The sequence below is a fragment of the Mytilus edulis genome, chromosome 7 (assembly GCF_963676685.1).
Source record: "Mytilus edulis chromosome 7, xbMytEdul2.2, whole genome shotgun sequence".
In the NCBI taxonomy this organism is placed as follows: Eukaryota; Metazoa; Mollusca; class Bivalvia; order Mytilida; family Mytilidae; genus Mytilus; species Mytilus edulis.
The window spans coordinates 41,926,977-41,954,238 of NC_092350.1; the positions used below are offsets into that span (position 1 = coordinate 41,926,977).

General features: G+C 30.1%; 2 protein-coding genes across 2 annotated transcripts in view; one reads left to right on the forward strand and one right to left on the reverse strand.

Moving 5' to 3' along the window:
• Nucleotides 1-176: 176 nt before the first annotated feature.
• Nucleotides 177-12,178, reverse strand: LOC139481483 (peptide chain release factor 1-like, mitochondrial). The gene is made up of 8 exons (XM_071264853.1): nucleotides 12,121-12,178; nucleotides 7,422-8,073; nucleotides 6,842-6,918; nucleotides 5,777-5,960; nucleotides 4,556-4,719; nucleotides 3,397-3,514; nucleotides 1,585-1,660; nucleotides 177-486 (listed from the first exon to the last, which is right to left on the reverse strand). The coding sequence occupies exons 2-8, from the start codon at nucleotides 7,921-7,923 to the stop codon at nucleotides 213-215; spliced, it is 1,395 nt and encodes a 464-aa protein (XP_071120954.1). The 5' UTR covers nucleotides 7,924-8,073; nucleotides 12,121-12,178; the 3' UTR covers nucleotides 177-212.
• A 162-nt stretch (nucleotides 12,179-12,340) lies between these two features.
• Nucleotides 12,341-27,262, forward strand: part of LOC139481500 (cleavage and polyadenylation specificity factor subunit 3-like) — a 28,125-nt gene continuing 13,203 nt past the window's right edge. The window contains exons 1-11 of the mRNA XM_071264874.1: nucleotides 12,341-12,451; nucleotides 13,245-13,308; nucleotides 14,093-14,190; nucleotides 15,296-15,424; nucleotides 15,892-15,976; nucleotides 21,667-21,759; nucleotides 22,217-22,306; nucleotides 23,922-24,072; nucleotides 24,292-24,467; nucleotides 25,411-25,569; nucleotides 26,372-26,518. Coding sequence (XP_071120975.1) covers nucleotides 12,381-12,451; nucleotides 13,245-13,308; nucleotides 14,093-14,190; nucleotides 15,296-15,424; nucleotides 15,892-15,976; nucleotides 21,667-21,759; nucleotides 22,217-22,306; nucleotides 23,922-24,072; nucleotides 24,292-24,467; nucleotides 25,411-25,569; nucleotides 26,372-26,518 — 1,263 coding nt within the window. The 5' untranslated portion in view covers nucleotides 12,341-12,380. The remainder of the gene's footprint in view (nucleotides 12,452-13,244; nucleotides 13,309-14,092; nucleotides 14,191-15,295; nucleotides 15,425-15,891; nucleotides 15,977-21,666; nucleotides 21,760-22,216; nucleotides 22,307-23,921; nucleotides 24,073-24,291; nucleotides 24,468-25,410; nucleotides 25,570-26,371; nucleotides 26,519-27,262) is intronic.

The following is a 27,262-nucleotide window of genomic DNA, read 5'->3' on the forward strand; positions in this document are numbered from 1 at the left end:
ATTGATCAATCTTCCGATATATCCATTTCCATATAAATATTAAGAATTACATAAGAAAAATATAAAAAATAATGTACAAATACACAACTTAAATGGCAATGACTATAAAAGTTGATAATTTGAAACCTTCTTTTTTTTTTTTTTTTTAAATATGATAGTAAAAGCAATGCAAGTCATGAATAATTTCATTTTCTTTAATACAATAATTAGTATCACAATGATCCCTTTGATTCAAATTCCTGTAGCATTTCAATTAAAGTTTCTTTTCTTGACTCCTCATGTAATTGGTTTATTAATTCATCCAGAACATCCTCTCCACTTAAGATGCCCTGTATATTAGAAGTATGATGAATCCTATGATCAGTCACTCTATTCTGAGGAAAGTTATATGTCCTTATTTTCTCTGATCGCCCCTTGGTTCCTACTTGTACCTTGCGTTGAGATTTCATCGTGCTCATCTGTGCATTAAATTCATTCTCATATAACCTGAAAATCAATAACAAATTTTACAAAATTTGAAACTAAAAAATCTTTGAGATTTGTTTACTCATATACAAAGGTATGTATTATTTGTATGATTTAATATGTACAAAATAATGATTTTCAACAAAAACCATGCTAAATTTCGCATAATTTTATTATTTACAAATAGTGACTTGAACATTTATTTTGATTATATTTAGATAATAAATCAGTAAATATATAATTACAAATAAAGTAATTCATAACAGTAGATATCATACCTATTTATGAATATAAAAGGAGATGTAGAATATAAAGCTGAAATCAATTTTTATTTTGAAATCACAAGCAACTGATGTATGACAAAAGTTGATTTGGACAAAATGAAAATGTTGACAGTTGAAAGGGATTTTGTGAAATTTCAACTTTGAAAAGGGATAACTTAATCTCCATATTTCAAAATCCTTTCAAACACTTGTCAAAACCATGGCAAATTAGCACTTTTATTTCTATTCTTAATCTCAAAATATCAATTCCTTTTTAAACTATCTTGTGTTAATCTTTATCTTCATTATCTTGATATGGTCAATTGGGGATTATTTTTAAAAAATGTAAGTTTTTTTTTATATTTTACCATCACTTTTACCATGTATTCATAGAATAAGTACATTGGAATTCATATACTTGTATCATACATCTGACCAAACTCTTATCTTATAACCAACTTGCAAAAGGTCTGAAATCAACAAGGATGATCGATGAAATCAATTTAATGCAAGTTGTTAGAATGCCCCTTTAGAGACCAAGAATACTTAAAATAAGCAATGTTTTACATGTATACACAATTAAAAATGGACTTTTTCAGCCTTTTCTTTTATATCCGTCATACAAATAGGTATGGTAAGTGATATTAACTTAAAGGTAAATCAAAGGTTTTAACTCTATATTCACTATATATTTTGTAACATATAGTCAGAAACCCAACATCTCCTTTTATCCATATATCAAAAAGAAATAGACTATAAATTAGACAAAGAGAACCAAACACATGTACTAATTTCTATTTTTCAAGAATAATAAAAAGAACAAACAATCAACCATTCTGAATCAGGTGAAACATACTTTTCTCTTAATCTGTTCATTGCATTCTTTTTATTCTGTATTTGTGATCTACTTTCCTGACTAGAAGTAACAACACCTGAAATAATAAATGAATAAATAGTAACTTTGTCAGCTTTATCAAATATTGAAAAAAAATACAAATAGAGTTCTGGACCATTGTCATTACTGGACTGGATAGTGATTGTCCTTACCTGATAAAAAGTAAAATCACAAAAATACTGAACTCAGAGGAAAATCAATTCGGAAAGTCCATAATCACATGGCAAAATCAAATAACAAAACGCATCAAAAACGAATGGACAAGAACTGTCATATTCCTGACTTGGTACAGGCATTTTCAAATGTAGAAAATGGTGGATTGAACCTGGTTTTATAGCTAGCTAAACCTCTCACTTGTATGACAGTCGCATCAAATTCCATTATATAGTCACCGATGCGTGAACAAAACAAACAGACATAATAGGTAAAAATGTCAAAAATAGGGGTACAGCAGTCAACATTGTGTTATCATCTTAATCACTATAAAAACAACAAATGTAACGAAGAAGCACAAAAAGGCATACATCAAATTAACATCCTCATTTAAATGATTATCCTAATATTTTTTAGTGCCACAGGTGGCGCAGGCTTTGCTTACTGGGATCAACCCGAGTTTTTTGTAGGGTTCCATGTTGCTTAGCCTTTAGTTTACTATGTTCTCTTTTGTGTACTATTGTTTGTCTGTTTGTCTTTTTCTTTTTTAGCCATGGCATTGTAAGTTTATTTTCAAAATATAAGTTAAAATGTCCCTCTGGTATCTTTCGCCACTCTTTTACCTATCTGGAGCAGTTAGGTGGACGTCATTTAAAAGTCAGGAACTACTCTTACACTATTCAATAGCTGTCTACAGTGTTCTCCCTAGTGCCTTTCAGCACCATGTTAATAACATCTGATGGTGATTTTGAAAAACAAGGAAAAACACTGTAGCACTTAAGTTTACGCATAGTTTTGGTGAAGCTGTTAAATCTTCAATTTCCTAAAGATATTGTTTTGTAGTCTTTTGGTGTTTTTTTTGGATGTACTTTTGTTTATTATTCTTTGCCTAATGAATTTGTTTGTGGGTTGTTATCTATAGTACATGTGCTTATTCTTTTTTTATTTCATATGTTCTAAAATTCTATAAAGTAAACTAATAACTTGAGTTCTGTCATTTTGATTTCAAGACTTTCATCCTTACAGTACAAGTAGTTATATATGGATTTATGATTCTATATGAAACATCATGTAAAAACAGCAACTAATTTAACTTCACTACGTATTGCATGAATATTGGGGAATATTGTTCCGAGTAGAATTTTATATTGCACGAGCTTGCGATTGCAATATATGTTCTACAAGGGACAATATTCCCCAATATTCATGCAATAACCCTTTTATTGTATAGCAATATAATATTTGAAAGTAAAAATTGGTTTAAACTAAGATTTTGTCATTGCTGATGTCATGAATTTTGAAGATTTATTGCACTAGTGCAATATTGGAATTTATTGCACGCTAACTTTTGGTTACTTTCTGTGGGAAATATTATATTGCTATGCAATAATATATATCATTCAGGATCTTAACAGCTGATATAGGCTCGTATAACCAGCAAGTGTTTCATGTTTTATAAGTCTCAATAACAATTATCTTATATTGGAGTGTCCTGATTTCAACATAAATGACCATTCTGTTTTTCGTTTTTGTTCACATGATTTATAGGTTCATATTCGCTGTTAAGGTAACCAATCACTGGAATATTTCACTAAGGTATAATATATTATTGTATTTTACCTGAAGGTGTATGTGTAAGTCTGACCGCAGTGTCATTTTTCTGGACACTCTGACCACCAGGTCCACTAGATTTAAAGGTGTCTATATGTAGATCATTAGGATTTATTACAATATCAATCTGAAACAGTAATAGCATGAATAGACATGGTTGATAAAACCATAACATTTAATATTTGTTTATTCATTAATAATACAAATAACTATTGCAACCACTAATAAAACAAAATAGATATATATATTCTGAAATGTTTTCTTTCATTTAAACCATCATCAGGGCCTTTTATAGCTGACTATGCGTTATGGGCTTTGCTCATTGTTGAAGGCTGTACGGTGACCTATAGTTTTTAATTTCTGTGTCATTTTGGTCTCTCGTGGAGAGTTGTCTCATTGGATATCATACCGCATCTTCTTTTTTTTTTTATATATAACCTTTTTTTCAAGAGGCATATTACTTGTTGTTCAAAACTGCAAACAAATCAAAAGTAGATTTTTTCTGGATACATTTGTTGTGACAAGAAATTGTGTGTGGCTTTCATTTACCAATATTCATATAATTCACATAATGCCGTTTGATTTTAATTAACATGATTAAGGAGCTAACAATTTTGTTTGAAAATATCTAAATCTATTTAAAAGTTTTGTTAATTTTTTCCGACAGCTTTCAAATATATAATTTAATGTTTAACCTCTAAAATTCAAAGTCGAAAGTAAATATCTCAAAAAGTAAGTCATTAAGATACAGTACACCTTTTTTGAATATTTTAGGAGTGAATTTCAAGGAAAATCAATGTTTCACTCCCTTAAAAGATAATACTAAATGTTAGAAAAAAGTCGTGACATTTCAAATGTTTAAGTTTTAAGATAAATAAGATTAAAGGCAAAAATAACACTTGTCTATTCCTATAAATTGCTGTATTCAAAACAAACCTTAATGTGATATGCAATGTTTCCTTTCCTTTTTATTTGTTAATCCTGGAACCAAAAAGCAATTTTAGTTTCTTTATAATTCATGCTTGAAAAATTTTAAAGCATGAAATCTAAATTAATCTGGTGTTAATACTGGAGGTTTGCTAAATTAGCATATTATTAATTTATTTGTAGATCTTCCTCTATTGTAGAGAAAAAAAAACATTCACCAATCAAACTAATGCATACAAACCTCTGTTGGTTGTGGTAAAATAGAAACAGCTGATGTACTTGTATGGATACGCCCACCACGTTCTGTCTCAGGAACTCGCTGAACACGGTGAATACCAGATTCATACTTTAATGTTTTAAAAACATCATAACCAGATATTAATAATCTAGCATATGCCAAACCACCTAAAATAATGAAAATGGCATATTTGTTAACGAAGTTTTTGCAAAACTGTTCTTTTTATAAAATGTGCTTCTGCTGAAACATATACATCATGTACATGTACAAATGATGTAGTTATTTTTTAAAAAGTTCAAAACATTTAATTTATGGGCAAGCCCTTGTAGACCTGATGCCTTTATCTTAACTAAAATATATAATCATGAACCCTAATATACATATGTTAGAACTGGTCTTCAATGGTCTTTGTCTGAAAGTAATACATATATTCAAATTTTGTTCCATTACAAATTTTCTTGTTGCATTGCTTTTTGCATTGTAAAAAGACAACATGAAGATCAATGCTTTCAAAATGGTATTCACTTAATTTAAACACACAAATTGCACAACAACTTTGCCTTTAGGATAACAAATTGTATAAAAAAATCTTTTGAAATACTAAAATATATATATACATTTAATCCTAATGGATGTATGATAAATTTCATATACTATAGCTCAGGTGCTGTTCTCTAGTGAAATTTATATGGTATTTCATATTATTCATATCTCAATAAGAGCTGACTGGATTATTTTTCATGGGATTTGGGGCATCTGGAAATTTTACTACATAGAAAGAAAAATTCTTGTGATGACTCTCATCCTGACAACTGTCAATTGATATTACTGAAATTCATATATAAAAAGATATTTCCATAAGAGTACCAATAAATCTTAAGTGTGTTCACATTGAGCGAAATTTGGTGTGGTGTTTCTGTTCTCAACACTTAAACTAAACTCTACTACATTCCCATCGATACCACTCAAGATGTATTCTTCTAGTACTCTTCATTCTTAAGTTTGTGTATGTATTTCAGTGAAGTTTGCATGAATGTTTCATACTTTTCATAAGTTTATCTTGGTGTCAAATTTGAAAATCAGTGCTTTTGATGACTTCAACATACTGGTACAAATTTTGCAGTAAAACAGGGAAATCTAGCTATTATGTAGCAGTCTTCTTCTTATTTTAAGTGTGATAATATCATAATTGTACATGTAGTAATAAAAATATATCATTCTTACCACTCTCCTTCGAGAGTGAAGTTTCTGTCTCTACTGACCATCCTTTATAACTGATATATTTCTGGTACATGTTACACAAATCTAGGGTAAATAGTTTAGCCTCCTCACCACCTACTCCAGGATTTATCTCCAGTATAGCATCATTTTTATCATACTTCAAGTCTGGTACAAGTATATCTAAAATCTAATATATGTCAAATCTTGAATAACAAACATTTTTGTATGCAGATATTTAGTTTTCAGATCTAAGAATGTACTGCAAGCAATAAGACAGCATCCATCATGTTCTGATAATAATGATAATTGGGATATATCCATTGCAACAATATATGTTTTACAGTCCAATTTTAAATTATAGTATTCTGACTTTCAAAAACGACTTTACATTTTATTTATTTCAAAATGAGAGTAATTCAAAAGGACAAATTGTCTTGTATCAATAATTACATTACTCTCCAACAAATTATTAATGAATCAAACTGAATGTGTCATTTTAATTAATTTAAATTAAAATTCTTGCATCAGAAAACATCCTCCACATGCTTAAATTCATGTATCTCAAATTAGAGTATTTAGTTCAAAGTAACTTTCAGCTGTCTAAAAAACAAAAAAAAAAATTAAAATGTGTGTTCAATGTATATATGTATGTCATGTATGTGTATGTCATGTATGTGTGTTCAATGTATATGTATGTCATGTATGTGTATGTCATGTATGTGTGTTCAATGTATATGTATGTCATGTATGTGTATGTCATGTATGTGTGTTCAATGTATATGTATGTCATGTATGTGTATGTCATGTATGTGTATGTCATGTATGTGTATGTCATGTATGTGTATGTCATGTATGTGTATGTCATGTATGTCATGTATGTCATGTATGTCATGTATGTGTATGTCATGTATGTGTATGTCATGTCATGTGTAATGTGCTACTAAACAATAATGATCTTTGAAATTGGAGTTTTTTGGGGGGAGAATATAGGTTTAACTTTTCTAAGATGTGGATTAGACATGTCTGATATGTTTTATAAACATTCATCTTTGATGATTAGCCACTAACCTGTTGTTTCATGTCGTCTATCTGTTGGTTTATTGACTCAAGTTCAGCCTCTGCCATTGTCTTCATTTCTTCATCTTCTGAATAACAAAATTTCTGAAAGTTAATGGTTTAAAAGCATACATTTTATACATAAAAAATACATGGACATCTATGAAGGTCTATCATCTCATGGTAATATATTCACTGAAATTCAATTGTTGAATGGATGTCAATCAATAATATATATTTGACCAAATTTATGAAGATGCTTGTTTCTATTAATATTTTAGGACAGGGTTTAAAAAGAAATACTGTAAAAGCAGAAATTTTCGTGGAGGATTTAATTTCGTTTATTTCGTGGAAATAATATATCCACGAAATTAAAACCCCCACGAAAATTTAACTTCCATATAAAACCACTTTCAGTTTAAGGAAACCACGAAATTAAATCCCCATGAAATCTTACAGAGAGACAAAACCACGAAATTTTAACCCCACGAAAATTAATGTTTCTACAGTATTGTTATTTCTTCTTTTGATAATGAAAAGGTAATACATTTGTAAAACATGACAAATCTGTATAAGACATAAATAAGCTTACCTTCAATAAGAAGTTGTATTTCCTCTAATTCATTATATTTTTCTTTCATTCCACTATAAACGTCCACAATTGGTTCTAAAAATACTCTTCTAGAACCCATTTCCTTTGTTTTCTTTCCTGTTTGGTATAAATCGAAAATATCATTATATTCCTTATTCAAACTGTCCAAATATTTTATCAATAGGCCATCATCTACATTTTGTAAAGAGGCATATTCCCGTGTAAAAATAAAAAGTCCATTTCTCATACAACACTCCTGTAATGGTCTACAATGTCTCCCTAAATTTAAGATAGTTTCTACACCAACAAGTGTCTGAAGAGTTCGACATCTAACAGTTAATTGGGACAATAGTAATCCTTTCTTGGTCTGTAACATACCACATGGCTCTCTGACAGCACTGAGCATGTGTGAGTATTTACACCAAGTCATAACTGGATTCCATTTTTGTTTTATTCTGTACAAATTCTTTCCAAAACAATAGTTTATTCTCTGCATTACCATTGTATACAAAAAGGTTTCCTAAAATCTTCAATCAATTACTACTGTGTACTTTTTCCCTGAAATCTTCAATCAATAACCATGATAACTAATGTAGTTTGCCACTAAGATCTTCCATCAATTACTATTGTACTTTTTACTAAGAATATAAATCTGAAAAGAGAGGTGAAATATATATGAAGTATTATTTAACAATACTTGAGAAGGTATGCTTGTCAACAAAAAAATCTACTCTGTCAACATGTTCAATTTAATTTGAACACTTTGGAAGATAGATTCATGCTGTACAGACATTAACAATGATTGTGGTGTTCTTATCTGTTCAACATGTTCAACACATGCAAACTTGAGAAATATATTGTGATGTGACTTTTCAAATGTGCCTAAGCCAATGCAAATGTACAATTCTTTACAATACATGGAACAGTCAGGGGACTTACTTAAATAAGTGATTATCTAAATCACTGATTTAAGTAACATTATTTCCATAAAGGTTGGAAGTTAGAGTTGTCTTTCTTTAATAATCACCTATTTAAGTAGTACAAATTAATCACTAGAAGAAGTGATTTAATTTTATTGTAGCTTTAAATATAGAATACTAATGATCCAGGGACTAATTATGTTTACTTAACTTTAATTTAATTTAATTAACTTATCAGAACCAACATCTGTGTTGTCTAGGATGACCAGGTCATTTCAGGTGATGACCTTGTACTGAATCTAGGATAATGACATAAAAATCACTTGTTTAAGTATCAGACCTCAATTTCCTTCCCAAAAATCACTTCTTTAAGTATCATTCTTTTAATAATCCTTACTAATTTCAACACCCCTGAACAGTGAGATTTTTATCGCGAACAGTAGAATTTTATTACATAATCTGAAAGATGAAACCTTGAACTTCACAGGAAAAATACTCCCACTGCTGGGAAAAATCTTTTAAGAAAGTATCAGTTCATTATGTAAAGCCATTATTATAGCATTTTTTCAACTAAAATAGAATTTTCAGCTAAATGATAGCATCAAAGGCAGAAACCTTTCTACTTAAAAGAAGCAAAAAGTTTTGTTTTTTTTAATTTTACTAATTAAAAGATATTATTTAAACCTATGTGTTTAAAATTTGGAAAAAAATACAAAATTCCAATTTGTGACAAAAAAACGATTTTGCTACTCAAATAAGTGATTTAAAAATCACCTATTTCAGTAAGTCCCCTGACTGTGGAAGGTACCAGAAAAGAGTACTAGTACTGTGAAGTGCCTAATTACAGATCCTAACAGAGATGACCACTTTCATGTTTTGCAAATATTGACAGTCAAAATTCGCCAAAAAAGAAGGGTGCAGATGGCGCCCAAGAAGAGTCATATGTGTAAGTTTGCTCTGTTAGCAACTGATCTACTACTGCTCAGATAAGTGGGTGCTTTTTTCAATTAAATCACAGTTAGTGGCAAAAAGTAAAGAACTTTGGTCTTGTGGCAAGACAACCAGTTAAAATGATAATCAGCAAAATCATGGCCACAGAGTCCTTTCACCACCAAACACCACTGTATACCGCTGAACACCCCAAAAAAACAACACTGACCACAGTGATACTATACAATAAAACGATAAAATAAATTAAATAGCATATTATTAAATCAATTTTTAGATTTTTATGTGCATCATTGTTATGTCAAAGTCGATAATCAATAAATCAATATAGAGTTAATTGTCCCCAGATTCATCCCTTTATCCAGATTACATTGTGTGTGTATATGTATATATATATTAAACATTTCAAATAAAATTCAAACATATTCGTAATAAGTAATCAGTTCAAGTATCCTTGATTTCTCTTCATCAGTCATGTCAGTTAGATTTTGATATATATATATATATGATAAATGTCTCTTCTTAAAAGAGGGGCAAAAGATACCACAGGCCTCTACAATAACTTTTTTTTTCAACTACCAAAACTTACTTGTCCGAATGAAATTGTTACTTGTCCAATTTTTTTTTTTACTGTAAAATAATCTTTTTACATCTTCAGTTGATTAAAGGAACAAAACGAATTGAAACAATAGAACAGAATTTGATGGGTTTTTTTTAAAATAATTTTCAAAAATATGAGTCAAGTACAACTGAATCAATTCATGTCACAGGACTTAGGTTATAGTTCTCATCAATGCTAGTCTCATCAGACTCTGCACATGAGGCACCATCTGATAGGCCTGTACACTCATTTGACATTTGTATCCTATATTTTTCTAAGTAGAAAAAAGTGTATTCAAATACAATCAATAAAAAGAAGATAAGGTCTGACTGCCAATGAGAAAACTCTCAGCAAGAGACCAAATGACACAGAAATTTACAACTATAGGTCACTATATTGCAAGTATTGTTTTTTTTCTACTTATGATCAAATATGATTTTGTTAATTTTATGGTAAATAAAAAAAATATTTTTGTAAAAAAATGTTCATCAAAGTTGAATAATTAAAACTTTTTTTCTGCAAAATAATTGAACCTGTCCCGACGGACAAGCTTGATACAGCTTTTACTTGTCCGACCTTTTTTCCCTCTGGTATCGGACAAGCGTTATTGTCGAGGCCTGTACCAGAGGCACAATCAAACTCAGAAATCGAAAATAAACTGACACAATGACGGACAACTCCATGGCTAAAAAAGAAAAAGACAAACAGACAAATAATAGTACAAGATAGTATTAATATTCATGATATAGGTACAAATATTTTAAAGATGAAAAAAAACAAGAAAAAAAAACATATTTGAGGTGTCCAGTGACTGTGTTTGATGTAGATATTTGGTCTGTTAATCTTATTATTTGTTGAATTTATAACTTAAATATTATATTTAGGTCACATTTATAACGATAAAAGATAACTAAAAAAAATGGGGGTTTTCGCTGGTGTTCCACTGTGTGTGGTGGTGTTTGGTGGTGAAAAGACCTAGAAAGGGTGCCTACTAATTGCTGTTGTGTGCCCAACTTTTCGTCTTTTGAAAACATCCCATGGAACTCAGAGACTCAGCAGTTGATATGCTGGACTGAGGGATTTCTTGAGTTACGTAGAATTAAATTCTTTGGATGGGTTGTTCTCTCCCCAGATGTGGAGATGTTGTGAAAGCTAATATATGAACAACCAAACAAACATCAGTGTCCACCTGTCCACAGAAAAAGTATATTTCCTGAGAATGATCTTCATTTACTATTTTTGATTTTCACTTATTGTTTTTACATATCACAATGAAAATAATAAATAAATCAATCATGTCAATAGAAAAAGAAAACACAGTTAAAAGGAAATGAAGATCACGAAATATATGCTTCATAAATACAGAATAATTCTGTCTAGCAGTAATGAATCACTATATATAATAGCACTAAACCATCTGACTAGACTATTGAACTGTCAGACCATTGAATCATTTGACTATTTGACCGTCAGATTACCACTATGGCTAGTCAAAATAATTATGACGACTTGAAAGGCTTTTTAACCCTCTTGCTGCCAACCGTTTTTCAAGGTTGCATTTCATATGCAAGAGAATACGACAGCTACGTCTGTGACCTAACATGCCAAACAACGTCATTCGATATATGACGTCACGACATAATGACCGTTACATTTGGGACCAATTGGAGAAAATCATGACACTGTTTAATCTTCGGTTTTTTAATTCCAAGAGATACAGCATTGATTGAGAAACTTGCATAAATTTTACCATGGACATATGTGTCCCTCCGGCAGCAAGAGGGATTTGTGGCGCCTTCCTAACTATAAATTATTTAGACTACACAACAGCCCCTACAATGGATCTGTAGCCGAGTATGCTAAATTTTTTCTGCGGCTTTGATGGAGAAACATTTGTTTGCCACAATTTCTTTTCATTCAGTTTTTTAGTTTTACCAAGGTTACATGTATTTATGTTCGTGCCTCAGCTGTAACCAGGCCAGGATAATTGTTTTTCAAAATCCTCCGAATACCTCTTCCCAAGAAAATCAAATGGTAATCCCCTAAGAAGACTAGAGATATGAAAATTTATGAACAAGATAATAATTTGTATTTGACCCAAATACTTAATCCTAAGATATATAGATCCTTACTATTAATCCCCTAAGAAGACTAGAGATATAAAATGAACAAGATTGTATTTGACCCAAATACTTAATCCTAAGATATGATCAGATATATAGATCCTTACTATAATTTTCGGCATATTTTTTCATCATGGGCGCAGACATCTTGAATTTTACAAATGCAGATTTTTAAAAGAAACGAAACTATTTAAAAATGAGGTATTATTAAACAAAACAAATAAATTAAATAGATATTTCATATAAAAATATATGAATTTGCAATGAAATAAAGTTATTTTTGTGTTATTTTATGAAAATGTATGACATTTTACAGTATTTATGTAAGTTCTGTTTGTCATATTAAGAAGTAACAATCAGAAAAAAAATGGCTTCTAATGAAACAACAGAGGGCCAAGTTCCTATAGAAGAAAGTGATCAGTTGATAATAAAACCATTGTTAGCATATATTTTCACTCATAAATAATAACTATAGATTCTTAGCTTGTTCGTCCTTTCATATAAAGTATTATTAACTGTGCCTACACACACACAAACAAAAAACCAATCAAACATTGTGATTTTTTTTTTTTACAAATATCACTTTCTACCTACCATGAATACATGTATATGGTCAGATCATATGGTTTCGTACGTCAAACGAATTTGTACTATGCATGTTTTTTTAATGGAAATTGTGACGTCACAATGCATTCTTAATAGCATGAAAACCCATGAGACAAGACTATCGTTAATTAGATTTATATAATTTTGCGAAATAGGGCGCCCAAATTAAATAATTACAACATAACTGTGTCATTATATCAAAGGTACCGATGATGGCTTTAACTTGTGTGGAAAGAAAGCACCTACTGACATCGTTGAACTTGAAGAACTGTTGGTTCCAATAGACGTACCTTTATATCACAATCTGGATATCTACACAGCTTGACCAAGGAATCTTTGCTTTTAATTTATGCAAATAATAGGACTGCTTGAGTACCGCATGCCTAAAAAAGAACTCTAAATTTGATATCTGATACATACATGACATACATCTTTATGCAGATTTTTCTCGAAATCGCAAAAATTAGTCTCACATTTTTGTCCATTCTTCTAAAAATGCAATGATAAAACATGGATAATGCCCGCAAAAATTTCTGAATTTATAGTAGTCATGCTGGTTTAGAATTATCTCTATTTAAAATTTATTATATATCATATTTCTCTCATTGATTAATATTTATTTCAGAGGTTCTGGTCAAGAAGTAGGTAGATCATGTCACATACTGGAATTCAAAGGAAAGAAAATTATGGTAAATATTCAGTAACAGGTGTTAACTTTCCAGAACCTAGTTTTTTCTTGGGACATTTGAGTGATCAAATCTTTCACTATCATGACTATTTAGGGAAAAGAAATCACAATTTATACACCTTTCATAATAATCATGATAATGTGACCATAAAAAGTTGTATGTCATTTAAAAATGTAATAATTTCTTAAGCAAGTAAGATCAAATATCAAAATCACATTTGTGTGCTTAAGCAAATATTAGTTGGTTGCAATTGACATGGGTTAATCAATTTAACAAGAGTGTGACGAAATACAGAAAAATCTTCATCATGGTAATACACATAGATGACCTTATCATGCTTATCCGGTTGATCCAAGAAAGTAAACAACACCTTTGATTAATTCACTTTTTTGTAAATGTACATTTTAATTACATTAAAGGTGCATAAAATACCTCAGCTAGCTCAGAGAAAGAGATTAAATCAGTTTCAAGTAGGAGTCATGAAATATGTTCCAAAACAGGCAGATTTTTTGGTTTGCATATTTATCAAATATATATCACCTTGTGAATAAAATCTCAGTATATTTGGAGAATATTACGGTACCTAAAAGAAAACTCTTCAAAGGACTCAATTTCAAACACATCTGTTTTACTATTTAAATTATGACTAACCACAAACTAAATTTTTCAATTTACAGAAGTTAACTCTCCATGCAACCAACATGTACAATTGGCAATTAAAATGAAGTTTATGATTGTAAGAGTACATTTATATTGTTAAAACGCCATTTTTTCTGTATTGTAGTTGGACTGTGGCATTCACCCAGGACTTCATGGAGTTGCTTCCCTTCCATACCTAGATTGTGTAGATGTTGAAGACATAGATCTGTTGCTGATCAGTCAGTGAGTGTTAAATTGAAAGCAAAAAATTTAAATACATTTTAAAAAATTTCATTTATCTTGCAGTGATTATAGTTTGGCAGTGCCGTACAGGAATAAAATTGAGAATGGAAATGGGGAATGTGCCAAAGAGACAACAACCTGACCATAGCGCAGACAACAGCAGAAGGTCACCAACAGGTCTTCAATGCAACGAGAAATTCTCGCACCCGGAGCCATCCTTCAGCTGGCCCCTAAACAAATATATTCTGGTTCAGTGATAATGAACAAATTGTACACAAGAAACTAAAAGTTAAAATAATACAAGACTAACAAAGGCCAGAAGCTCCTGACTTGGGACAGGCACAAAAATGCGGCGGGGTTAAACATGTTTGTGAGATCTCAACCCTCCCCCTATACCTCTAGCCAATGCAGAAAAGTAAACGCATAACAATACGTACATTAAAATTCAGCTCAAGAGAAGTCCAAGTCTGATGTCAGAAGATGTAACCAAAGAAAATAAACAAAATGACAATAATACATACGGTAAATAACATCAGACTGCTAGCAGTTAACTGACATGCCAGCTGCGGACTTCAATTAAAATGATTGAAAAATTATGTCTTCATCATATGAATATCTGGCACAATCCTCCCCGTGAGGTGTTTAGTATCATACCATCACAATAATCGAATGAAACATGGTTGAACTAAAACAGATAAGATAGAGAATAGGGAATGTGTCAAAGAAACAACACCCTGACCAAAGAGCAAAAAACAGCTGAAGGCCACCAATGGGTCTTCAACACAACTAGAAAATACCACACCAAAAACCTGCTTCAGCTGGCCCCTAAACAAAGATGTGTACTAGTTCAGTGATATTGGAGGCCATACTAAACTCCAAAACATATAATTGAACTAAAATCAAGACTTAACAAAGGCCAGGGGCTCCTGACTTGGGACAAGTGCAAAAATGTTGCAGAGCCTGGGTTATACATGTTTTGTGAGATCTCAACTCTATACTTCTGGCAAATGTGGAATAAAACAGATCTGTTAAGTATATTAGTTTCTATAGCGAGATTTAGTTTTTGTTTAGTACTATATAGTTCTATGTTCTTTATATTTTACAGCTTTCATTTAGATCATTGTGGAGCATTGCCATATTTCTTAGAGAAAACAGCATTCAAAGGACGGTGTTTCATGACCCATGCAACAAAAGCTATTTATAGATGGCTTTTGTCAGATTACGTCAAAGTCAGGTACATTAATATAGCAGTCCAACTGATTTTAATGTCACCCTTATCAGTGACACTTACATTAAGAAAGTAAAGTAACAATAAATACTGCATGAAGTTATAACTGTATTAAATGATAAGGTTGCTTTACTTTCCAAAACTTATATTCATCATCAGTTTGAATTAATTTTATACTGATAAGGATTTCAATAGATGGACATCAGCAAGGTTTCTAGAGGAAAATGTTGTTGAAATCATAGTTGATTTCTGTTTGATGGACATAAAATAGTCATATGGTCACTGCCCTCATTTTTTGGTAAAAAATGTCAATAATCTACTTTTTACAGCTAATAAATTGATGAAGTTACACTTATTTCCTGTTTTGTGATATGATACTTCACATTGATATTCTGATATTATCATCAAACAGTGTGTCTTAACATGCTTATAGACTTATACATTGATATTTTCATTTGTTTTGTATTTTGCAGTAATATATCGTCAGAATATCAGCTGTATGCAGACAGTGATATAGAGAAAAGTATGGACAAAATTGAGACTTTAAATTTTCATCAGGTAAGACAAAAATAATGGTTATGTTTTTAACCCAACCATTAAGTCTATGTCATTACTCTAGATTTTAAAATATGAGAGAAATCTAAATTATTAAAACATTATATGAGTACATGACTAACAGAAAGTATAAAATACCATTTTAATTATCTACCACCAGCTTGTAATTCTTTCTGAGAAGAAGAAAAATGATACTGATGCCTACAACCTAAATGCAGGATAATAGACAAGGAATCCTGATTTCCTTGGAGATTGTTTAAAGAACGTCTGAACCCCTTTATTTAAGGGTAACAGATAAGTCTGAGTCAGTGTTCTCCCCAGGCCGTTTTAGCGACGCTATATTTTTTCACCGGGATGCTATGATAATTCCTGCGACACTATAATTATTTTGAAGATGCTATCTTTAATACTTGTCCTCAATTTTGAACTTTCATCTATTATCGATTATGATCATAAAAATTATATCACCTTTAATTGTAATCCCTTTAAGTCGGACACTTAAGGCAATTAAGAGATTAAATAGCTAGGTGTTAATTGCCCTCCGGGTGATAACTGTTTGAATGCGAATGTCCCAAGCTGACACTTGTGGCATGACTAATACCACGTGTCTGCAATCACCAATTTCGACATGGAAAAATGCAATCACAAAACAATTTGAAATCTATGTTTTGTATTACGAAATTTCAAAGATTGAAACGATTTTTATTTTTTTTAAAAGATCGTTTATTTGTGCAACTCTTCAAAATTACTTTTTTTTCTCTACCGGTAATACGAGAGCGAGAATTTTGGTTTGGAGCTAAAATGAGTTTAATACTTCTTTAAAAAGTTATCATAATTGGCTTATGTTTATGTTTAATCCATTTAATGCATTAAAAGCGTCTTATTCATTCACAATCTCTTGTCAAACATTGTTTATTCTCGGACTCATTTTCGTCAATTTTTCTACGGCCGCCATTGCACATTTTTGTGTAAACCACGGATGGGAACCGGACCAGATATGACAAAAATCCGCATTTTCACGATAATGACAACAGATGGACAGTAAGACAGAAAAAATATACCAAGAGAGAAAACTACGCATTAACAGACTATTTGTTAGATAAATTTGTTAAAAATACATATCATTTTGATGTAAAGATAAGAAACAACTGGGACTAATTCATTGAGTGCCATGAAACATTATGAATTTCATAAACATGATAAAAAAAGTTTTTAAATTGATTTTTTTTGCTACTTTTGCTACTTTATCTTTACTTAATATAATATAAAAAATAGTTAATTTTGTGTACTAGATATTGAGTTTTGTATATATACAGGTTGCACTATAATGAACCATTCATTCATTTGACTTATTGTTGGGTATATAACTGAAACCTCATATTTATTTTTGTTTGGCACAAAAGGAAAAAAATAATTCTGTAACTATAAATGAATAAAAGAAAACATAAACTGAAACAACTGTTTTTGTGGTTATAGTTTAATTGTATTCTCAGTTATGAATTGAACAATATAAACTAAAACATAAAAAGGAAATAGAGCATCAACGCGACGCGACAAATGACATTAAAAAAAAATCAGTTATTTTTTTTACGCAAAATGTGATGCTATCAAAAATTTCTGGGGAGAACACTGTGAGTTATCCAAAATAAATGAATTTAACATTTATAATATGAATATTATGATATTTGATATGATTTTCAATGAGACAACTATTCACTTAAGTTTTCATATTATATCTGTTGACTCTGCTTCATTTCAGTTAACATTTTCACTACATGTATAACAAGTTAATATTCCTTTCAGTACTTTGGGAAAGAAGACTTTTAACAACTGCTCTGAACAAAACATTTGAAAAGAAATTACTTTAATGTTGTACCTTTTAAGTGTATCAATGTTCATATTCAAGTCAGATTAGCACTGGTGATTCTTTGATTATTACTTTAAGACAAAAAGTGAAATGATGAAAAAAAAATCAAAAAAAATCATGAACTATGTAGATATTTGCAATTGAGAACACAGCAATTCACATCAGCTGGTACATGTATGTGTTTAAAAGTTGTGTTAGTGCTTGTATTGCTAAGAAAAAACATACCTCATAATTGTACTACAATTTGTAATTTGTAGCAAGTACATAAAAATGTGAAAAAAAGAAAACATCACAATTTTGTATTTTATAGTTTTAATTTTGTACATAATCAGGCTGTTAGTTTCTTGTTTGGATTATTATACATTTGCTCATTGTTTTTTTTTTTTTTTTTTTTTTTTTTTTTTAAATTATACATACTTTATTGAAAACTTTTACATTTGTTAGTTTGATACAGAAAGTACCGGTACCTTATCCTGTCCTCGTTAAACATTAAATTGTATATTTAGAAAAATTGTTAGTAATTGTTAGTACTCAAAATTATAAAATATATATACAGTATATTATTGTGTATCAATTATTTCAATATTGATCAATAAAGTGAGAATTTTATTTAAGAGAGAAAGTGAGAAGAGAAGAGAAAATAATAAATAATTAAAACACAAATGCAAAACAAAAACAAAAAAAATAAAAACTGGAGAAAAAAAAATAAAAAAAAAAAAAATAAAATAATAGAAAGTTCTTGAAATTTGGAATTTGGCAGCAGTATTTTTTTCTTAAGATACAACATTAAATAAATTTGGCAAAGTTGGTTTTCCATTGTAAATAATTCATACAAACACAAAACAGATATTAGAGAATGTATATGCATTTTTGGCACAAAACAAGAACAAAAGACAATAAACAATAAACAACATATAACAGTATATTATATAAAAACATATATGTTGGTGTGAGAAGGCTAAAATAAAAAGCACAATAACATTACATAGGGTAATGCTAATTAAGTTGCTTAAGTGTAAATTATTCTAATAATGGAAGCCAGGGGTCCCAGTAGAGGTTGGCAATGTGAAGAGGCTTTGTTTTAAAAAATATATTCTTTTCTAGTATTAGATTTTCTTTTAGATAGTTTTTCAGCCCTGCAAAATTTACTTGATTTTCACACAGTTTTGTTCTATAGATAAAAAATTTTGATAAAAGTATTATTAAGTTTTTTATTTTATTCTTTTCTGTTTTTCCTAAATTTCCGAATAAAATTATATCCATGTTAAATGGAATAATTATTTGTGTTTGGTTATAAATCCAGTCCATGAGTCTTATCCACAGATCTGCTATTTTATGGCATGTCCAAAATATGTGTTCAATATCTTCAGTAACTTCACTGCAGAAAGTACATTTATCGCTTTGTTTTATTTTTATCTTAAATAAAAATTTATTTGTGCCCAATATTCTGTGTATTATTCTATATTGGAACCAGTGGAGTTTTGAGCTTTTTGTGGAGTAAAAAGACATATTATGCACAGTTTTCCAATCAAAATTTTTGTTGAGTGTTAAGGACCATTTTTCTTCACATCTAAGTTTAGTACTGCCTTTTTCAAATAAAACATTATACATATCTTTCGAGCCTTTTCTTGATAAAAAAAATATTCTTATATTATTTGGCATAATTGGTCCTAGTGTTTTATAACAATTGTTTATGAATATATAGTTTTTTAAAGCCTTTTTATATGATTTTATTGATGAAATGACCCCATTATAAGTAAGAAAGTTTGACTTAATTTTATAAATGTTTTGGAATTGTTGAAAAGTCATTAGTTTTCCCTCATCGTTTAATAAATCATTTATCAAAAAGATCCCTTTATCTATCCAGTCTTTATAGAAAATGGATGTTGTTCCTATTTTTATGTTTTCATTATTCCAGAGCGAATCTGATAAAAACTCCTCTTCATTTTTTGGTATGAATTTATTTTGTAAATCTGTCCAAGCTTTAAAAACTTCTTCTCAAAAAGGGTTTTTACATCTTTTTGTTGGGCCTAAATAAACTAGGTTTTCAATACTAATTTTTTCAGTACTTTCTAATAGCTTATTTAGTTTTGCGTTGTTTTTCAACAACCGTCTTATCCAAGTTAGTTTCAATCCTTTTATATATTTGTCAATATCTATCATTTTCAGCCCTCCTAATTTGTGTTCAGAACATAATATTTCTCTTTTTATCTTGTCAGGTTTGTTTTCCCAAATAAATGAATAAATTTTGTCAGTTAGTTGTTTTAAAGTATTTTTGCATGGTGCTTGTAATGTTAAAAACAGATGGTTCAATTTTGAAATAATTAGTGTCTTAATGATAGTTATTTTTCCAACTGGTGTTAATGTTTGTTTAGACCAAATTTTTATTATATTTTCAATTTCTTTAATTCTTGGACCATAATTCAACAGTTCCATTTCATGCAAATTAACAGAAAAGTTTATTCCTAGTAATGTAAACCTACTGGAACCCCATTCCAATCCCCATTTTACACACATTGTGTCTTGACTATATTTTTTTTTGCCTACCCACACCACATTTGTTTTGTCCAAGTTCATATGGAGACCAGACATTTCAGCATATTTTTGGAGTAAGCGAAGAGATGCATCTAGAGATTCAGGTGTACCGTCAAGTATTATTGATGTGTCATCTGCGTATTGGGAGATAAGATATTCTGTGTCATCAATTTTAATTCCTTTAATTTCTTTGTTCTTTCTGATTAAAATTCCTAGAATTTCAGCACATAAAAGAAAAATATAAGGTTATAAAGGATCCCCTTGTCTACAGCCTCTTTGAGTCTGAAAGAAATCTGATAAAAAACAGTTTTGGGATACTGATGAGCTTATATTTGTGTAAAAAGTCTTTATCCAAAGTTTTATAGAGGGTCCAAAATTGAAAAAGTCTAATACTTCATTTATGAATTTCCATGATACCGAATCAAAAGCTTTTTCAAAATCTATGAGAAGGAGAAGACCTGGCAAATCATTTACCTCTGTATAGAATAAAATATCATATATGAGACGAGTGTTTTCTCCAATAGATCTTTCAGGAATAAAACCTGTCTGATCATTGCTAATAATAATGGGTAGAACAGATTTGATACGCTCTGCTATACAACTTGATGCTAGTTTATATGTTGTATTCAAAAGACTTATTGGTCGCCAATTTTTCATAAACTGTCTAGGTTTATCACCTTTTGGTAAACAAGTAATAATACCCTGTTTTTGAGTTATTGATAATTCCCCCCTTTTGTAACCATAAATTATAGATCTTAAAACAAATTTTCCTACATTTGTCCAAAAGAATTTAAAGAACTCATTTGTAAAGCCATCTGACCCTGGACTTTTCTCATTTTTCATTCTACGCATAGCTGTTGTCAATTCATTATAAGTTATCTCCCCTTCTAAAGATTCTTTTAAAGTATCATTTAATTTTTTAATATCAGAATCAGGTATTTCACTATTAAGATTTACTTCACTCAAGCTTTCTGTTTTAGTATACAGTTTTTTATAGTAATTTTTGGCCTCTTCTAATATTTTATCTTGTTTACAAATTGTCTCCCCTTTTTCATTAACTAGTTTGGGGATGGTTTTATTTATAAAATGTTTAGTTTCCATATTCAAAAAAAAACTAGATGGCATTTGCTCATTGTTGATGGCTGTAGGTCATAGTGATAATTTGTCTCATTTGCTATTACACCACTTACAAATTTGTATCTTGAAAGCTTTCTTTGATATTTGAACAATATCTTCTATGATGTTATATTCATGTACTCCGTATAGTAATGGAAGACTCTTTTATTAACAGGAAGTAGAGGTGAATGGAATTAAATTTTGGTGCTACACAGCAGGACATGTTCTTGGAGCTGCCATGTTTATGATAGAAATTGCTGGTGTCAAGGTCAGTGCCACAAATCAATTTGTCAGAAAACATGAGCAGATCAAATCAATATCTTGCAATGCCATGCATGGTTAACATTGCTACATTCATATGAATTTTTTTTTCCATTCATGGTATACATGGTCTTTGCTTCATGTGTTATAATACAATAATAGCTTTTCTTGTGAACGAATAATATAATAAAATCATCTAAAAGAGGAATAGAAAGATATGAACTGAAAGACAAACAGAAATAGTCGAACTTTAAATTCAACTTAATTTCAAACAATATAAACTTGGTTTAAACTTCATTGTTATCAAAATGAAAAAGTTCAAAATACAAACTAGGTATATATAATCAAAACAAATTTATTCCTTATTTTTTCAATTCTTGTATTTACTTCCCCACTTTAGCATAAAAAAACAATAATTTAAAACCATTTTACAGAGCCATATTTCTTTTTTTTGTTGTTTCCAGGTTTTATACACAGGTGATTTCTCCAGACAGGAAGACAGACATTTAATGCAAGCAGAAATACCAAATGTTCACCCAGATATATTGATTGTTGTAAGTTATCATTATCACAATTCAAAATTATTTCATCTTGTTATTTTGTCAATTATAGTTAGATACCACTGATGTAAAAGGAACCTGGTCTACTAGAATTAAATGTCATTGGTATGCGAAAATCCTGTTTAAATTGCATCTTTTTTTTTTTACTTTGTAAAAAATGTAATCCAGGTAATAATTGGACAATGACTAATTGGAAAAAAACCTTGATACCTATATACCTGAATGTCAACACATACAATTATAGTTCTGTTGTTAAACATCAGTAAACTTAGATTCATGCAAAAGTCTTTATTGATGCAGTAATAGCATGACAATATTAGTTACACAGTGTTCAATTGTCCTAATACGAGAATTTATCGGGTAAATAAAAATCATATTGGGTGAGGAGAAGCCAAACCCGATATGAATTTTATTGACCCGATAAATTTCGTATTAAGACAATTGAACACTGTGTAACGAATTTATCCTGATTTTGTTATATTACATATTATTATATTATTATATTCTAATTCAATATCAGGACAATGTGAACTAAATATATTTTATATATTTAATCTAAAACTGTGAAAATTATAAATATTAGGACTATAAAGCAACTTAATAATTTTTTATTAGGTCAATGGTATAAGGGAGATAATTCCGATTGATGTAATAAATAAGGGAGATAATTCCAATTGACGTAATAAAAAATTGTACTTAAATTTATTAGGACAATATCAGCCAATCAAATTGCGAGAAATTACTCTAAATCAGGATAAGAAACTTTACTTTCATTTTTATAAAGCACAGGTTATCTAAAACCAAATATTCACTTGTTAGCAAAAATGTTCCAAATAGAGCTGGAATATATGAAATATATATTTTTCCAAGCATTATTGAGATAAAAGTCATATGAAACTTCAAATTAAAAAAAAATATGCATATGGTTTTTATAACTAAATGACTAGTTTTTATTATAAAACTTATGTACCTATACTTTTTTCTCAAGAACATTCTATCATTTGTCCAATTTTAGAAGAAGTTTACTTTTATTATATTGCTTGCTTCCAACAAACAATTCGCCAACATGTTTTCCGTATGCAGCATGACCTTTCTCGTAAAAATCTTGTGATCCCAATACACAAGTGCGAATAGAAAACCAAACTTAATCATTGCTCTGTTATCAAGATAAACTATATCTCATGTACCTGTTATACATGTGCTTACCTAATTACCATGCTTCTATGTTGATTGTTGACAAAATGATGACAATCGTTAAACTTTAGCTTTAAAACACGACCATTAATTACCTGCCATTTTTTGACAAGAACACTTACCAATTGAAATATTTTTTGACGATTATACGAAATTCATGCGAAAAAAATTATAAAATTGTGCAAAGAAGACTAAGTTGATGATATTTTGTATGCATTGGTTCAAGAATTGTATTAACATTATTTTTCACTGGTCACTTGTTTCATATGACTTTAAGTAGTTCCAAGTTTGTTGAAAAGCTGTAAGTGTCCTTTCACATCTTAATTGAAACTAATGGTTTTAAATGCAGTATTACACATACAACACACCCACTTTTTGTACATTATTCTGAATTATAAATGTATTATGTTCCCAGGAAGCTACATATGGCACACACATTCATGAGAAGAGGGAAGACAGGGAAGCAAGATTTACTGGACTAGTCCATGATATAGTCAGTAGGGGTGGAAGGTGTCTCATTCCAGTATTTGCACTTGGAAGAGCTCAAGAACTTTTACTGATTCTAGGTTTGTGTATGCTCAAGAGTAACTATATGAATATAAAAATTAATGTTATCGTATCATATTTTGCCTAGTCCAATTTTAAATGTCAAAAAAACTTCACAGACACAAGGGAAATAAAAAAAAACCAGTAAAATATTTCATCAGCAGAAGAAATAGTTTGAAATTTTCTTTGCTATTTTAAATGTCAAGTTTTAAAATTTATTTTTACAATTCTGTTTTTAGATGAATACTGGAGTAATCACCCTGAATTACATGATATACCTATATACTATGCTTCATCGCTGGCTAAAAAATGTATGACAGTCTATCAGACTTATATCAATGCCATGAACGACAAAATCAAACGACAGATCAGCATCAGCAATCCTTTCGTCTTCAAACATATATCTAATTTAAAGGTAATGTTAGTCAGTCACATTTGACAATTATTATAAGACTGGTATTTCTGCCATGTTTTTATTGTATGAAAATGAATGGAATCAGTATCACAAAAATAAAAAATCTAATTATAAATTTGGTTGCATAATTTCTTTGTAGTATTTATTCAAATCTCAAATAATTAATCTTATGTTTTTATGCCCTACCTACGATAGTAGAGGGGCATTATGTTTTCTGGTCTGTGCCTCCGTTTGTCTGTGCGTCCGTTTGTCCGTCTGTGCGTCCGTCCGTTCCCTTCAGGTTAAAGTTTTTGGTCAAGATAGTTTTTGAAGAAGTTGAAGTCCAATCAACTTGAAACTTAGTACACATGTTCCCCATGATATGATCTTTCTAATTTTAATGCCAAATTATAGTTTTGACACCAATTTCATGGTCCACTGAACATAGAAAATGATAGTGCGAAGTTCAGGTTAAAGTTTTTGGTCAAGGTAGTTTTTGATGAAGTTAAAGTTACATCAACTTGAAACTTAGTACACATGTTCCCTATGATATGATCTTTCTAATTATAATTCCGAATTATAATTTTGACCCCAATTTCACGGTCCACTGAACATAGAAAATGATAGTGCGAGTGGGGCATCCGTGTACTATGGACACATTCTTGTTGTCCATTCTTCAAAAATAGCAATTATAAATGCACACAAACATTTCTGAATTTACCTGGGTTATAAGATCTAAAGATTTTAGTATAAAACCTGGACCATTTTTTGAGAATTATTAATGTTAATGGTTATCAATGCTTTCCTTGGGAGTGATTATTGTAGAATATTTAAAATACTTTAGATGATTAAAAAACTAATGTTAACATGTTAGCAGAAAATATATAGCAAATTTGGGAAAAAAACAAAAAATGCTCAATACAATTTTACTTATAAGCTACATATATCTAATCTCTTGTTATAGAGCATGGAACATTTTGAAGATATTGGACCTTCAGTTGTACTGGCAAGCCCAGGTATGATGCAGAGTGGACTTTCCAGGGAACTATTTGAGAATTGGTGTACAGATAAAAGAAATGGTTGTATTATTGCTGGATACTGTGTAGAGGGTACATTAGCAAAGGTGATTATTACTTCAATCTAAAGTACTGTGAAAGTGATCATCGTCACATATAGGCTCTTATTAGTTTTTTGTGTAATTAAAAGGGGGATATATTGGCTTCATCTTATTTTATTAAAATATAACAGACTTTTTATACCCCTGCCTTTGAATGTTTACCCTTGTCAATCTGTACATTCTAAAATTGTTTTCAGCTCTCTAATTTTAGTTTGCTTCAACCAAATGTTATGAAACTTATACACAATGCTCATTACCACCAAAAACACAGATCAAGTTTGAATTTTGGTGGCATCACTTTGACTTTTTAAGAGTTATGCTCCTTTACAAATAGAAAAAAATAGCTGAATATTGCTTTCTGTTCTCTAATTTATGCTTTCCTCAACCTAATGTTATGAATCTTATACACAATGCTTAGTACCACAAAACTCAGATCAAATATAAATTTTGGTAACATCACATTTACCGTTCTTGAGTTATATGTTTTTATAATGTTAAGTGCAAGGTGTGGCATCATCTGTGTCCCATGGACACATTTCCAATTTCTTTTCTGGTATCATGCAACCATAATCAGATGATATTTGAATGACAAAATAAAAATTTCTCTTATAAAATATTTGTACCTTTCATCATTCCCATTCCTCTAAAAATTAACAGTTTATTGCAAAAGAAAATTAAATTTACTTGTTGATAAAATTAGATTAAAAAACCTTGCTGGGTGTTGTATAAAAAAGGCCAACCACTGGAAGCACTTATTTTACAAATTATTGTGATAAACTTAATGAATGAATGTAACTTTTCTTTACAGCACATTTTGTCAGCACCAGAAGATATTGTTACAATGGCTGGCGCCAGACTACCTTTGAAATGTTCCGTAGATTATATCTCATTCTCCGCTCATACAGATTACCAACAGACTAGTGAATTCATCAGAATACTTAAGCCTACACATATAGTAAGTGTAGAATGAAAGACAGAGAGAGCGTTTTTTTTTTAACTTGCATGTAAAAGAAAATGGGTGGTTAAATATAAAAATTTTGAGCAAAAATTTCTTTTCTGTGAATAATTACACTTCTGCCACCAAAAAAAAATTGGCACCAAAACAAACCCCCCAAAAAAGTTTGAACCTACCAAATGAAATTGAAGAGATCAAAATATGTTTATGAATAATATGAGACAAAAACTCCGGATAAAAAATACCCCTCCACTTTAATTTATCAGCATTATTCAAAATGATTATTTCAAACACATCTCATCACCTCCTTTTTACCCCCTTGTCTTACAAAGATGAACACACTATTTTGCATTGTCCAATAAATCTTAAAAAACAGACATGTGATTATTTTCAAGAATCTTCTTTTGTGATGGTTTCCAATTCTTTCCTCATTTTTTTTTCTTCACAAAGCTGAAATCCAAGTCATATGAAACCTCAAATTAAAAAAAATCGGCGCTTTGCATTTGCGCCTATCTGCATTTCATTTGTGCTGATTTTTCTTTTCATTTACACCGATTTTTTACAGGTAAATTACAGGTGAATGTTATTTTCATTTATCATTACTGACCTCTTCCGTTAGCCAGTTGTACAAATCATATAAATTGTCAATCATAACATGTATATGACGGTTGTCCTGTGCTCACCACAAGGAGGTGGAAGTATGATGTCGAGCAGGATAAGTCTATTTAAACGCACTATATTCAC

Excerpts from the sequence above, each read along its gene's own strand:
- LOC139481483 (XM_071264853.1), bottom strand. The coding sequence starts at position 7,923 with ATGGTAATGCAGAGAATAAACTATTGTTTTGGAAAGAATTTGTACAGA. Across the intron at positions 4,720-5,776 it reads TTCACTCTCGAAGGAGAGTG|GTGGTTTGGCATATGCTAGA; the intron begins GTAAGAATGATA and ends TCATTATTTTAG. Across the intron at positions 487-1,584 it reads ATGAACAGATTAAGAGAAAA|GTTATATGAGAATGAATTTA; the intron begins GTATGTTTCACC and ends ATTGATTTTCAG.